General features: G+C 42.1%; 1 protein-coding gene across 3 annotated transcripts in view; it reads right to left on the bottom strand.

Annotated features, from left to right (window-relative positions):
- Window positions 1-16,374, bottom strand: part of NBEAL1 (neurobeachin like 1) — a 400,332-nt gene that overhangs the window by 11,786 nt on the left and 372,172 nt on the right. For all 3 annotated transcript variants that reach the window (XM_033945971.1, XM_033945972.1, XM_033945970.1), the window contains 3 exons: window positions 14,646-14,762; window positions 12,335-12,496; window positions 223-371 (listed from right to left, as the gene is read on the bottom strand). In XM_033945971.1, the coding sequence (XP_033801862.1) occupies window positions 223-371; window positions 12,335-12,496; window positions 14,646-14,762 (428 nt within the window). The remainder of the gene's footprint in view (window positions 1-222; window positions 372-12,334; window positions 12,497-14,645; window positions 14,763-16,374) is intronic.

Here is a 16,374-nt window from a genome sequence, read left to right on the forward strand (position 1 = left end):
ACTCTGCTTTTGAACTTATAAAATTCACATTTCCAAACTGCTCTGACAAATTGCATAATTCACATATACTGGAGAATAGATGTGTGTTAATGACCTCTTCCTGTCTATTAGACTGGGATATAATTATTATTTAACAAGTTGCATGTACACAGATTTATATATTTATATATGGAACTCCTGAATGTTAATTGAGATTCCTTGGTAATATCAGCAGCATATTACCTGTAAAGATCACGTATAGACAGAAATCCTTGCAGGCTGCCCATCACAATATGCTCACCACACACGCACATGTCCGATATTTGTTCCTTTAGGTTCTCTGATACTAAGTACTTCCCATTCACCGAGTATAGATGTAATGCATTCTTATTCTGCAGAGAGATTTTAGCCATGTAAACCTCATAGCACAGTATAATTACAAAGACCAGCATTTTCAAAACATACACAATAAAGGATTAAAGGAATTTCAAGCTAATATTTTCCAACTTAGTGTCACTATTCAATGTAAAAAGGCTGAAAATTGGTCTTACCTGATCAATTCCTTTTCTTGTTTCCTGCTGACCAGTCTAAACAAAAGGGTTGTGCTCTCTACAGAGGCAGTCTTGGAATTTGCCTGTATAATTTTGACAAAAACAGAATTAAAAAGTAAACTATTCACACATCCATCCAAAGAGAGTCCCGTGATGAGAGGAAGGAGGGGAATTGGCATAATTTTGCAAGATATCTTTTGACAACGTCCCAATAATCAGCGAGGAACATATTACAGTAGACCACAGTCTTTTGCAATGGGATCTGGACTGGTCTAGCTTGACTCAAGGAAAGGAAATTAACATGTAAGATCAATATTTCACTTTCCTTATATCTTGCTACACCAGTCTAGACAGGAGGGATGTACCCAGACTTCACTAATCCAGATGAGAAGCCATGGCTTCCTCCAAAATTACCCTGTCCAAGGTGAAGTCTTCCCAAGCTAAAGCATCCAATCTGTAATGCATAATGAACAAATGCAATGACAACAAAGTGGTGGAACCACTCTAATTTCTGAAACTGCTGTAGCCTGGCAAAAATTGTTGAAAAAAGTGATCATCTTCAATTGACAGACTTTTTGAATACAAATCATGTCCTACATAAATTCCAATCTGGTTTTAGGAATGATTATGACACTGAAACACTATTAATTTCTTTATTAGATGTAGTGCATACAGGATTTTCTAAAGGAGAAAGTTTTATTTTGGTGTCTTTAGATGTCATCAGCATTTAACATGATTAATCATGAAATTCTACTGCAAAGATTGAATGTAATTGAGATTACCAGAAAGGTTTATAAATGCTTTCAATCCTTTCAGAGTTTGCATCAATTTTCTATATTTAATGGGATGGATAAATCTGAATGTATGGTGATATGTCATGGAGTAACTCAGGGCTTGGTCCTTTGTGCAACATTGTTTAACATCTTTACTATCTTTTTGAAGCCTCTCAAATGTCTTACTGAATAGTTTGGGAGAGGAATACTAAATTTATACAAATGACATACAATTTATTTTCAGGACTAAACATTCTCATAAAGAAACGCTTGAATTTTTGAGTATATCTTTGAACATGATATGCCAGTGGCTTTACTATAATCAATTAAAACTAAATGTGGAAAAGACAAATATGTTGTTAAGTAATTAAAGTATAATCTACTGGATTTTCCAATTTTGATTTATTATAGAGATGTTGCATTTCATTTTGTAACAACTCTTAAGACACTTGGGGTTATTTTAGACCTCTCTCTCAAGATGAAGGGACATATTTCTTATGTTATCAAACATTTTTTCCAAGCCCAGAACTTTAACGGCCTGTTTTACAAAGCCGTGCTAGTGTCCCCGAAGACCATAGAGATTTAAAGGGCTTCAGGGCTGTTTCAGCGTGGCAGCCGCTACCGTGTTTCCCCGATGGTAAGACACTGTCTTATTTTTTTTGGAAGGCCAAAATATGCTCTAGGGCTTATTTTCGGGGGGATGCCTTATTTACCCTTTCATGTCCCCTCTGTATCTCTATCCTTATTCAGTAGGTCCTGCTTACCCTTTCTCTTCTTTGTGTCACTATCTCCATTTTCAGCTTTCCCCCCCTTTTCCTTTGTTACTGCACCCTGTAGCTAGAATCTTTCCACCCTCCCTCCACTCCGGCCCAGCCAAGTATGAAATATTTCCTTTTGTTTCCCTCCCCTCTCTCTTTCTCTCTCTCTTCTGCTCCCTCACCCACGAGTCCTGCATCTGGCCCTCTCCCTTCTACCTGCACCTGGCAACACCCCCCTGCTCTGCGGCTCTCTTCAGCAACTTGTCAGCAGCGGTGATCAAGACAAGCTACCGACATCGAGGCCTTCCCTCTACGAGTCCCGCCTTTGTGGAAAATGGAAGTTGAAACAAGCGGGACTCGCAGAGGGTAGGCCCCGACGTCAGAAGCTTGTGTCGATCGCTGCTGCTGAGTTGCCGAAGAGAGCCGCGGAGCAGGGGATGTGGCCGGAAGCAGGTAGAAGGGAGAGGGAGATAGGAAGGCTGTAGATCTCCGGAGCATGACACCGACCCCGGCCAGGATGATTTCTTTTTCAGGCGTGCACCTTACAAGTCCAGTGTCGCGGCGGGAAATAGCCATGCTGAGCAGTGAGCTCAGCACTACACAGATGAAAGCCTTGCTTGCTGATTGGTCCGGCGGCACGGCCGCCGGACCAATCAGCAAGCAAGGCTTTCATCTGTGTACGTGCTGAGCTCACTGCTCAGCATGGCTATTTCCCGCCGCGACGCCGGACTTGTAAGTTGCATGCCTGCGTGACACACTACCGGAGCCACAGCAAAGGTGGAAAAGAGCCGCATGTGGCTCTGGAGCCGCGGGTTGCCGACCCCCGCGGTAGACGGAGGGACCACACGGAGTCACCCACCGTACCACCCGATTCGGGTAAGCGCAGGTATCGGTGGGTGGCTTATTTGCGGGGGGGGGGTGCCTTATTTTACAATTTTTTCTAAAAAGGGGGGGCTGTCTTATTTGATGGCCCTGCCTTATCATCGGGGAAACACGGTAGTGCGGCTTTTGTAAAAGAGGACGTAAGTTCTTTAAAAAGATGACTGCCAATTTTCTTCTTGTGGTACAAAACTTGATTTTACTACATATTGACTATTGTAATTAGGGTGTAATTAACTATTATTTCTAAGAAATATTTGAAATCCTTACAGGTTACTCTGAATACCGTGGCTAGGGTAATTAATGGAAGACAGAGCATCCTGATAGTGAGATTGCAATATAGGACACAGTAAACAAGGTTTCCTTAAATTCAGAACAGGCTGATTTTAAAGATTACTAATTATCCATGCCAACTGCTGAGCAAATTGTAAACAGATATGACAAACATTGTTTGAAATGGCTGTATGTAAATGCCAGATGCCTAAGAAACAAGATGGGAGAGTTAGAATATATTGCACTAAATGAAAAGATAGATATAATAGGCATCTCTGAAACCTAGTGGAAGGAAGATAACAATGGGACACTGTCATACCGGGGTACAAGTTATATTGTAATGATAGGGTGGATCAAATCGGTGGAGGCATAGTGTTATATGTTAAGGATGGCCTTGAATCAAACAGACTTAAAATTCTACAGGAACAGAAACACACCTTAGAATCCCTATGGGTAGAAATTGCGTGTATAAGGGGGAAAAGGATAGTGATAGCAGTGTACTACTATCTGGCTGACCAGGATGAATGGACAGATGCTGAAATGTTATCAGAAATTAGGGAAGCTAACAAATTGGGTAACATAGTAATAATGGATGATTTCAGCTACCCCGATATTGACTGGGTAAATGTATCATCAGGGCATACAAGGGAGATAAAATTCCTTGATCAAGGACTGCTTTATGGAGCAGCTGGTTCAGGAACCGACAAGATGTGAAGCAATTCTAGATCTAGTTTTTAATGGAGCACATGAATTGGGGAGGAAGGTAATGGTGCTGGAGCTGCTTGATAACAGTGATCATAACATGATCAGATTTGATATAATCCCTGGAATAAGTTTACACAGGAAATTCAATACAACAGCACTTAAAAGGAGACTATGATAACATGTGGAGAATGGTAAAAAAGAAACTTAAAGGTGCAGCTGCAAATGTCAAAAATATACATCAGGCGTAGATGTTATTAAAAATTCCATCCTGGAAGCCCAGACTAGATATATTCTATGTATTAAAAAAGGAGGAAAGAAGGCCAAACAGCAGTCAGCATGGTTAATGAGTAAGGTGAAGGAAGCTATTAGAGCTAAAAGAGAATCCTTCAGAAAGCAGAAGAAGGATCCGACTGAAAATAATTGTAAACAACACAATGAATGTCAAGTCAAATTCAAGGTGCTTATAAGGAAGGCGAAGAGAAATCCTGGAAAGAAGATTGCGTTTGAAGCAAAAACACATATTAAAACTTTTTTAGGTATATTAAAAGCAAGAAGCCAGGAAGAGAATCAGTTGGACCGCTAGACAATCGAGAGATATAAGGGGGTCTCAAGGAAGACAAGGATATAGCAGAGAGATTAAATGAATTCTTTGTCTCAGTCTTCATTGAAGAAGATGGGGAGATACCAGTGCCAGAAATTGTATTCAATTCTGATGAATCATACAAATCTCTGTAACACTGGATGATGTAATGGATCAATTTGACAAATTGAACAGTAGTAACTTGCCTGGATAGATGGCATATATCTCAGAGTGTTGATAGAACTGAAAAATGAATTTGCAGAACTATTGTTAGTAAGATAGCAGGATGCTAAAAAATACAATTCAAAAGAATTTGCGTCAACTGATATATATAATGTACTCTACAATTTCAGCAAGGAAAAACAATTACAGAAGTATTTTTAAAAAGTTAATAAGAGACCAAAAAGTCTTCACATCCCTGGACTGAAGGGGGTAGAAGCTCCTTCTGCAGCAATAGTCACGAGTCATTTGAGATTAAGTACTACAAGTAGAATCTCAGTTATTCGGCACCCATGGATTGGTGGTTGCCTGAGAGTTACTGTACAATACTGTACAAAGGCCAGATCTCAATTCATTCCCTCCCTCCTGCCCCAAAGAAGCAGAAGTGGCAGCTGTCCTGAGCCACAAATCCCCCCTCCCTCCAGTCCTGAAGCAGCAGAAGCAGGCAGCGGTCCTGAGTCGTGAATCCCCACTCCCTCTCTCTCTTTTCCTTACCCTAAGCAGCAGCTGGTCAGCAGGGGGCAGTGCTAATAATAGGTTGTTCACGGCCCCGTCAGGGCCTTTCCTCTGACGTGAATCTCCTACAAGGGAAGACACATGCTGGGACAGCAGATGTATAGAATCTGATCTCCAGTCACCTCAATCTGATCTTCTGGAAAAGGGAACTTCTTCTGGGTGGGTTTGCTTAACGGCTGTAAATCCCCTTGCGCTGCCACTGGCTTTCCTTCAGACAGTGCAGAAGAACCCCGACAATTTTTATAGGCTTTCCATGCTAGACTTACAAAATCTGGGGTAAAGCCCTGACCAGAGGCTCCTAAGGTCCCCTTCAGGGCTCTTTTAGTCTCTTCCTGGGTTCCATGGCATCCATGCATTTGCGCTTCACCAAGTCGCTGTCCAATGGCTCCAGAGGGGGTTTCCTTTTATGAAAGGGAGTCATCTGTGATCCACAAAAATACCTCCCTTTTATTCAATTTTCAAATTCTTAATTAGAAACAGTGATGAAGTTTTCTCATATCAGACTTATCTCCACTGATCACACATTTAAAGTTCTTTATAGAGGAGAGGCCTCAGATCCCCGTGCGTTGCCAGTGATTAACTATACAACACTAGATAGGGAACTAACCGCATTGGCACTCTCCCCCTCCTGCCTAATTTTAAGATGATATATATCAAAAAACTCTCAAAAAAACTGATTATAAACTTAGCTTCAATTAGGCAGGGAGTTCTTATGAGTTCTTATATCTCTCAGCTTCTGTTCGTTCCAGGAACAGACCGCAGCAAAGAAAACAGAAGCTGAGAGATAAAAGAACTCATAAGAACTCCCTGCCTAATTGAAGCTAAGTTTATTATCAGGTTTTTTTTATATACATCATCTTAAAATTAGGCAGGAGGGGGAGAGTGCCGATGAGGTTAGTTCCCTATCTAGTGCTGTTGTATAGTTAATCACTGGCAACGCACGGGGATCTGAGGCCTCTCCTCTATAAAGAACTTTAAATGTGTGATCAGTGAAGATAAGTCTGATATGAGAAAACTTCATCACTGTTTCTAATTAAGAATTTGAAAATTGAAGAAAAGGGAGGTATTTTTGTGGATTTATGATTGATCTCTCTTTATTCTATATACATTATTTTAGTCATCTGTGATCCCCCAGCCCTAGAGGTACTAGGGGAGGCTAAGCCCAAGGCTTCCACCCTCCCTCTCACATGCCCTGTGACACACAGTACACGGATGCTCCGCAGCCAGCGCAAATATGGCATTATATAAGGATATATTGGCCTGGGGAGTCCATCAGAACCAATTTTGCACAAAATTGAGAGGTATTGAAGCAGATAGAGGCTTTTAAAACAAAATTGGGAAAACTAAGATAACTGCTGCAGCAGCATGGTTGTGCCAAAAATGGCTCAGGGAGCCCAAATCAAAGGCCCAAAAAATTGAGAGAAAGATTTTTTTGGAGGTGGACCCTAACTCTGGCTCTAGAAATGCTGAAAACTGTCCAATTCAACCCCCCCCCCCTAGTTTTCCTATAGACATCAATGGGCTGTACTCACAGTCAGTGCTGGTGTTGTGCCTGCTTCAGTTTTCTCACTAGCTATAATATGGAGAAGAGAACACAGGGACAAATCAATTTCCCCATCCTGTCCATTCCTGTAAGCTCTACCTTAACTGCACAAGCCTTGAACACTTATGATTTTAAAGTGTTTGAGGCTTATGCAGATGAGGACAGAGCCTGTAGGGATGAGGCAGGGACAGGAAAAGAACTCTCCAGGAGGGGATGGGAAAATGAGCTTCTGCGCAGATGGGGAAAAATTTCTCCCTGTGTCATTCTCTAATATGGAGAAGACACTGCCTCAATCATTAACTTCAGTCCAGCACTGCAATCTTTGCGCTGCCAGTCAGACTGAAGTCAGAGATCCATGCAACAGCGGGTGGAGGGAAACGCAGTCAGCACCAAGTCAAGCCCACACAGATTGACACAGGAGCCAAACATCCTGTGCTCGAGCACCCGATAAATTTGATTGCAAGCTAGCTTCCAGGGGAACAGTCCCTGAGATCCACATGAACTAATGCAGGCTGGCTGGACAGGTACCCTGAGGGTAACCCTGCCAGCCGCAGACTCCTCTTCCAGGCAGAGCTGTCCCAGGGTCACTGGGAACCTCTTAGCAATGAAAAGCCTGACAGTTCAGATTAACACCCCCCCAAAAAAAAAAAAAAAAAATTATAATTAAGATCAGAGCAGATCAGAAATACACCTTTCTCAACTCACTTGACGAAGGAAAAAAATGAAGGGGGCACTACAACTACTGGTGAAGGAGGCAGAATTGAAGAATGTAAATTTCATCCTTCTGCAACACAACTTGCTAGAAGGGGGATATTACCTATAGTCAGGACTCCTAGATACATTGCACCAGAAATATAATGTATTTATTTATTAAAGTCATAGCCTGCCTTTATTCAAGGTGGATAACAAAAATTATATATAATAAAAACAATACACAGACACATTTATATAAGGGGCTAGGAAAAAAAGGTTCATAGATGTATAGAAATATAACCACAAACTCTCTAATTCTACAGTATAACAGGCAGCCTAAAATTAAGTACCAATTGTATGCATAAGTACACTCAGCAGTATTCTACATATATGTATACAAATACCTTAGCGCATAAATGTAAGGGGAGTATTCACGGGAGATGAGTATGGGTGGGACAAAGGTGGTGGCCACCATTTACACACATAACTTACAGAACACATATAAATTATGCATATTAAAGTGCTGCATTTGGGTACTAACACTTTTGCCAGTCATAGACCTGGCACTAATGGACATGCCTAAATGTAGGTGTGTTGCTGGTTTATGCTACTAATTCTATAATGGAATTTACAAACATAATTTCCATTACAAAATTGGCAAACTACCTGCTTAATTTTGGTGAAGCCTGATTGAAAAGTAATGAGACTACCTCTGGTTTTTTTCCACGAAATAGATGTGGCAACTCAGTGCTGGTTCTTGTGAAGCTCAAATAGAAACATAGAAACATAGAAAGATGACGGCAGAAAAGGGCTATAGCCCATCAAGTCTGCCCACTCTACTGACCCACCCCATTAAGTCTGAGTACTAATGACCTAGTTCCTTAACTCGACCCTTGTAAGGATCCTACTAGGGCATCCCATTTATTCTTAAAGTCAATAACGCTGGTGGCCTTGATCACCTGCTCTGGAAGCTTGTTCCAGTGATCTACAACCCTTTCTGTGAAGAAATACTTCCTTATGTCACTATCGAATTTCCCTCCTCTGAGTTTGAATGGATGTCCCCTTGTGACCGAGGGTCCCCTGAGAAAGAAGATGTCTTCTTCCACCTCGACACGTCCCGTGATGTATTTAAATGTCTCAATCATGTCCCCCCTCTCCCTGCGCTCCTCTAGAGTGTAGAGCTGCAATTTGTTTAGTCTTTCTTCGTACGAGAGACCCTTGAGCCCCGAGATCATCCTAGTGGCCATCCGCTGAACCGACTCAACTCTAAGCACGTCTTTACGGTAATGTGGCCTCCAGAATTGCACACAGTATTCCAGATGAGGTCTCACCATGGTTCTGTACAGTGGCATTATGACTTCAGATTTGCGGCTAACGAAGCTTCTATTGATACATCCCATAAGTTGCCTTGCTTTGGATGAGGCCTTCTCTACTTGTTTGGCGGCCTTCATGTCTGCACTGATGATTATTCCCAAGTCTCTTTCTTCTGAAGTCCTAGCTAGTGTTTCTCCATTTAAGGTGTAAGGTTTGCATGGATTTCTGCTACCGAGATGCATAACCTTACACTTCTTAGCGTTGAAGCCCAGCTGCCATGTCGAGGACCAGTTTTCCAACGTAAGCAGATCCTGCGTCATACTATCCTGCAGATTGCTTTCACTTACTATATTACATAGTTTGGCGTCATCAGCGAATAGAGTTACTTTACCCTGAAGCCCTTGGGTCAAGTCTCTTATGAATATGTTAAAAAGGAGTGGACCCAGGACCGAGCCCTGTGGCACTCCGCTGGTCACCTCCGATATCTCAGAGAGGGTGCCGTTGACCATCACCCTCTGACGTCTTCCACTCAGCCAATCTTTGACCCATGCAATTAGTGTCTCGCCTAACCCAATCGATTTCATCTTGTTTAATAGTCTACGGTGTGGGACGCTGTCGAAAGCTTTACTGAAGTCTAAGTACACTATGTCCAGAGACTCTCCCGAGTCCAGCTTTCCTGTTACCCAATCAAAGAAGCTGATAAGATTGGATTGGCATGATCTACCCTTAGTGAATCCATGTTGACTAGGATCCCTTAGATTCCCCTCATCCAAAATCGTGTCTAATTTACATTTAAGTAGAGTTTCCATGAGTTTACACACTATTGATGTGAGACTCATGGTCTGTAATTTGCAGCCTCCGCTCTGCAACCCTTTTTGTGCAGAGGAACGACGTTAGCTGTTTTCCAGTCCAGGGGGACTCTCCCTGTACTTAGGGAGAGATTGAAGAGCATGGTTAATGGTTCCGCCAGGACATCGCACAGCTCCCTGAGAACTCGTGGGTGCAATTTGTCTGGTCCCATGGCTTTGCTTACCTTGAGTCTTGACAGTTCGCTGTAAACATCAGCTGGTGAGAACCCAAGATTCTGAAATGGGTCTTCCTTGCTTGGCTTTGCTTCCAGCTGTGGCCCGTGTCCAGGTGCCTCGCAGGTAAAGACTGAGCAGAAGTAATCGTTCAGTAGTTTGGCTTTTTCGGAATCTGTTTCCACATAAATCCCATCTGCTGTTCTAAGACGTACTTTCCCATTTGTGTTCTTCTGCCTGTCACTAATATACCTGAAGAAGGATTTGTCCCCTTTCTTAATGTTCTTTGCTAGAGTTTCTTCCACTCGAAGTTTGGCCTCCCTGACTGCTGTTTTGACCGCTGCAGACCTTGTCTTGTATTCAATTTTAGCTTCTTTCTCCCCGGTGCATTTGTATGAAAGAAATGCTCTTTTCTTGTCCTTGACTAGGTGTGAGATCTCATCAGTGAACCAACGGGGTTTCTTCTTTCTTTGTTGTTTATTTACCGATTTTATGTAGCGGATAGTTGCTTCGTGTAGTGTCCTTTTCAGTGTTGACCACATAGCTTCCACATCATCCGTTGTTTCCAGAGCCTGTAGCGTCTGATGGACGAAATCACCCATGCTTGCGAAGTCAGTGCCCCGGAAATTGAGTACCTTCGTTTTTGTTTGTGATCTAGGGAAGCCCTTTCTAAGGTTGAACCATACCATGTTATGGTCACTGGTTGCCAGCGTTTCTCCCACCAAGACTTCCGTGACGCTTTCCCCGTTCGTAAGTATCAGGTCCAGGATGGCCTGGGCCCTAGTGGGCTCTAGTACCATTTGTTTGAGCTGTACTCCCTTCATGGATGTTAATATCCTCTTGCTACTACAAGTTGTTGCTGAGAATGTGTTCCAGTCTACATCAGGCATGTTGAAGTCCCCTAACAGGACAACGTCCCCCCGTAAGGTGATATTCTCAATGTCTTCAATTAATTCATTGTCTTTGTCCTCCGATTGTCTTGGAGGTCTGTATACCACACCGAGGTATAGGCATTTCTCTCCGCCTCTGGCCAGGTTTACCCAGATGGATTCCCCAGTGTACTTGACATCTGTGATCCTAGTTGTCTTGATGTTCTCTTTGATGTAAAGTGCTACCCCACCTCCCAATTTACCCTCTCTATCTTGGCGAAGCAGGTTATATCCTGGTATAGTTATATCCCACCCATGAGAGTCAGTGAACCATGTTTCGGATATTGCTACCACGTCTAGGTCTGCATTTACTATTTCTGTTTCTAGTTCTAGAAATTTATTCCCTAGGCTGTGTGCATTTACATACATAGCTCTCCACTCTTTGTGTCTAAACCCCTTTAGAGAGTTACCCATCTGAATTAGAGTGTCTCCTAGCGAATCTTTTGCAGCAAGGGTACTTACCTCTGACTTAGAAGTGGAGTTTTGGTTCACCTTATTAGGATTGTTACTTACTGCTCCGGTATATAAATGGGTACCCTCCCCCAACTTACCTAGTTTAAAGCCCTTCGAAGCAGGCGGGCTACTCGGTGTCCGAAGACGTTCTTACCTCTGTTGGTCAGGTGGAGTCCATCTGATCCCTGGAGTCCCTGTAGTGCCTCCCCGTGATTCAGGAATCCGAAGTTCATTTCCCAGCACCATCGTTGTAGCCACTCATTTGTCTTCAGAATACGTTCGTCCCTGTCTCTTCCCTTGCCCCTAACAGGAAGAATTGAAGAGAATACTACCTGTGCTCCTGTCTGCTTCAGCCTCTCCCCCAGAGCTCTGAAGTCTCTAGCTATGCCCTCCAGAGTGTTCTTGGCAGTGTCATTCGTTCCGACGTGGATGAGCAGCATCGGGAAGTGGTCCTTGGGCCTGAGAAGCCTATCAAGACAGGCTGTCACATCTCGTATTCTGGCTCCAGGCAGACAGCAGACCTCCCTCGACTGCACATCTGGTCTGCATATTGGTCCCTCGGTGCCCCTCAACATGGAGTCCCCGATGACTATTATTCTGCGCTTCCTTTGGGGATGTCGATCAGATGTCCCCGGAACTGGAGTCGTGTGATGGGCGTCTTCCTGATTCTCGTCGGCCGTTCCTTCCTGAACCTGCAGTTAGACTGCCATAGTCTTCACTGTTGGTCACAGCGAGAGGAAGAACTTTGTTAAGTTTCGTCATGGCAGATGAGGAAAATGTATATGTGAGAGTATGCCAGAGGTGTGTGATTGAATTTTGTGTTAAACTTGGAAAGAGCAGCCTGTGATTTCTGGGCATTCCCAACCCTGAAAAAACAACTGCATGGAAAGAAGTTCTCTTCAGATGATGAAGTGAAAAATACCACAGCACTAAAATGATGTCACAAAGCAGTCTACTGCATGTCTTTGAATTGCTTCAAAAATTGTATTGAATGTGAAGGACACTACTTTGAAAATTAAAAATGTTCAGATCCTGTAGAGTTATCTGATTCTGAATAACAATACCTGTCTCATTCCTTTTCAATCAGCCCCCATACAGTTCATCTATAGTGCACAAATTCTATATTATTAAGATTTTTGACTAATACCTTGAGTGTGTTTTTTCCTTCAATACATGTGTGGACAACAATGTGTCCATCCCAGGATACAGCCAGGTTGGGAATGGTCAGCACGAGGGAGCTTTCACAAGGAGGCCGCAAAGTTCTCATGTACTGACCTCTGCGAATTGAATGAATGATCACAATGCCATCCTGAAAGCAATAATGAAAACAAGAAGTAAGAATGTAACAGGATAATTTACATCCTTAGATACATAAATAGGAAATGCAAAGATCAAGAATTAAGCAAAATTTTCCAGTTCAGATGCACATACCACTTTGCAGGTGCATGCATGTGTGGCATTGTGTATTTTAAGTGTCATATGAAAAATCAAGTATTTATATATGTACTTGAATAATCACCACATGTACCAGTGAACGCTGCCTATGCTCCGCTCAAACTGTATCTATTTACTACACATCTACCAGCAAAGAATACGCTATGTATTCTGGTTGGATTTTATACGAGACCATTTGTGTGTATGAAGCCATGTACTGTACATATGAAAATGAATTTATAAAATTAATCCTTTAGAGCAGGGCTGCCCAAGTCCGGTCCTCAAAATCTACTGGCAGGCCAGGTTTTCAGGATATCCACAATGAATATGCATGAGAGAGATTTGCCTGCACTGCCTTCTTGGTATGCAAATCTCTCTCATGCATGTTCATTGTGAATATCCTGAAAACCTGGCCCTTCAGAGGATCTCGAAGATCAGATTTGGGCAGCCCTGCTTTAGAGTGAGCATTAAAGTTCTGGATCTTTTTTCAATACTGATATGGTCATAGAAATTTTGACCAAAAGAAAAAGAAAAGAAAAAATATGGGGAGAAAACCCTGAATCTGAGGTGCAATTTGAGGGACCCGTTTGCTGTGCCTGGATAGCAGTGCTCAATAACACCAAAGCAGGAGACTTCGGGTGCCGAATCTCGGCGGGCACCCGTGAAGACAGACTCCCTGACGTCACTCGGGTCCTGCACCCGCGAGTGAAAAGGACGCTGCGACTGCGGTGCGTGGCCGCAGGGAGTGGCCCAAAGGGGCATGCCCTAAGGGGCAGGTCAGACCCCTTGGAGACACGGGAGATATTTGTGATATGTATGTATGAAATTTTCTTGATATATTATGGGGAAAAGAAAAGGGAAGGCAAAAGTTTCCACACCTATTATGGCTGGCCCCATAGATAGACACCTTGTGTCTACCAGTGCCTTAGGTCACAATCGTGGTACCGATTCACTATCAGGGGCCTCGCTCAGTCCCCTAGAAAGAACTCCCTCTTCTCCACCTAATACCACTGTTGTTCTGGAACCCAAGAATGGTTCCAATTCTCAATCTGTGGGAGTATCAGACCAACAGGAATCTACCTCACTAGTTTATGGGGAGATGCCCAAAGCCTTATCTTTCAGGAGGAGGCTTTAGTTGTAAGAGAAACACAGGATGAGCCACAGGAAGTTTCCCTTAAAGATTTATGGCATATTAACACTAGAGTGGAGGGGTTATTAACATCAGTGGTGACCCAAAATAAAAAATTTTCAAAGGAAGTAGTTAATAAGTTGCAAAATGTTGATTCAAACTTGAAGATTATGGAAAAACGTATTACAACAACTGAGTCCCATGTTGTTACATTGCAAGCGGTATCTTCATCAGTTGGTAAAGATTTTCATATTACCCACATGAAATTTGAGAAAATGGAAAATATCTTAAGGGCAAAAAAACTATGATTGGTCAATTTCCCCAAAACCCATTTATATCTCCAGAAATTTTAATGGTTGGAAATATTTCAAAGAAGTATTGGGGTTGGCCGACGTAGAGAAATTGCCCATAACAAATTTATATTATATCCCACAGAAAAAGAAAATTCCTGCAGATTTGGGAGTAGACCAGTTGGAACAGATAGAGTTTGGTTTAATGAATAAAATTGGAAAGATATGTTAAAAAAGCAAAGAACGTTAAGATACCAATCTGATGAATAGTTGAGTCTTTAGCAATTTTCTAAAATCTAAATAAGAGGAAGCTTCTAACATCATTTTGCCGATCCATGTATTCAATTTGGCGGCCTGAAATGAAAACAGATACTACGGAGACTGTTGTGTACAGGAAGGGTGACTCATGAAACTTTAAAATAAGTTCTAATCTCTGAGAGAGCTATTTTATGTTGCCCATTCAGTTGTATGCCTGATTCAATCCTACTTAATGATGGGAAAAAACTGCAAAATTTGGGTCTTGAAAAGAGGACACATGAGGAAAGAAATTGACGACCCTTGAGGATTAATTTCAACTTCTTCTTTAAGAACAAGCAGAAGCTTACCCTAGCTCCTGACACTGTCATGTCTAGTTCCGTGCTGATGCTAACACTGGATATCTCATCAGTATGCCCATATAGAATCTGCATAGGTTTGGATGCCATGCCCGCTGGTGCTCCACCCTGGTGTTTACAAGTAAAAGATACAGGTAAAATTAAAAATTAAATTTTAGATCCAGTATCATGCTACAATCAGTATGATTCACTCAGTCTAAAAGACCACAAGAGCCAACAACAGGAAATGTTTCACCAAGAATTGGCAGAAACGCTTCTCACCATCATGAAAACAAAAGTTTCAGATTTAAGATTACATTTTTCAATAGTTCCAGTAGGGTCACTGAAGACTGGTGTCACTAAGGCACTAAGGCAGATGTTTTCAGCCCAGTCATTGGGACATACCAATCCAGGCAGGTTTTCAGGATATCCACAATGAATATGCATGAGATAGATTTGCATACAATGGAGGCAGTGAATTCAAATTTATTCATGTATATTCATGGTGGATATCTTGAAAACCAGACTGGCTTGGTACATCCTGAGGATTGGGTTGAGAACCCCTGGTGTAGACAGAGCATATAGTGACTCTGGACTCTAGAAGTGAGATCATTGTTATCCACAATTGAAACTTCTGTAATCTACTTCAGAGAAGCCCTCTATCTCATCCATCCTTCCAAGAAGAGTTTTACTGTTGTGGCTGCACAGTCTTTAGGTAAAGTGACAACAAAGTAGGAGTAGGTGGTACTACAGGGACGTTTGGGAAGATTACCAGATGAAAGTTCAAGTTCAAGTCCATCCAGTGATCACTGTATGGTATGGTTTAATATTAAGACGGGTATAGGGAGGGCTCATTCAAAGGAAAGGTTCTAGACTTTAAGAAAATTGGATGGAAATGTCTGGAAGGAATAGAAATGCAACAGGCAAAACTGAAAGGAGTTATTGTAAGGGCAACATACCTTTTTGTGAGGCAAGTAAATAAAAGTAAGAAGGCTGCTTTCATCTTAAAAGTAGTAGATGAGAAGGTAAGAAATAAGAGGTTAGCTTTCATAAACTACAAAAGATTGCAGAAAGAAGAAGATAGGCAAAAATATCTGGAATAGTTAAGAGAGGCTGGTCTAGTAGTCAGAAAAGCAAAGATACAAAAGGAAAAAACTATAGCTGACACAGTAAAACGGGGAGAGAGAAGACAATTTTTTTTAATATATCAGTGATAGGAAGAAGTGCAAAAGTGGCATTGTGAGACTCAAAAGTGAAGAGGAGGAATATGTAGAAGGTGATAAAGAAAAGGCTGAATTGCTTAACAAATATTTCTGTTCTGTGTTCATGGCTGAAGCGCAGGGAGTGGGACCGCAGAAGACAAATGTGAATAAGGATGGAGAAGTGTTAGACCCTGATTAATTTTCAGAGGGTTGTGCTTATGAAGAGCTAGCTAAATTAAAGGTAGACAAAGCGATGGGGCTGGATGGTGTACATCCGAGGGTGCTGAAGGAACTTAGGGAAGTTCTGGTGGCTTCACTGACTGACATTTTTAATGCTTCTCTAGAGTCAGGAGTGGTACCGGATGACTAGAAAAGGGTGGATGTGGTCCCTCTACACAAAAGTGGAAGTACGGAAGAAGTAGGGAATTACAGGCAAGTCTGACTTCTGTGGTAAATAAATTAATAGAAACACTTGAAAATGGAGAATGGTGAAGTTTCTGGAATCCAGTGGATTAAAGGACCTGAGGCAACATGGATTG

The sequence above is a fragment of the Geotrypetes seraphini genome, chromosome 5, assembly GCF_902459505.1.
Source record: "Geotrypetes seraphini chromosome 5, aGeoSer1.1, whole genome shotgun sequence".
Classification (NCBI taxonomy): Eukaryota; Metazoa; Chordata; class Amphibia; order Gymnophiona; family Dermophiidae; genus Geotrypetes; species Geotrypetes seraphini.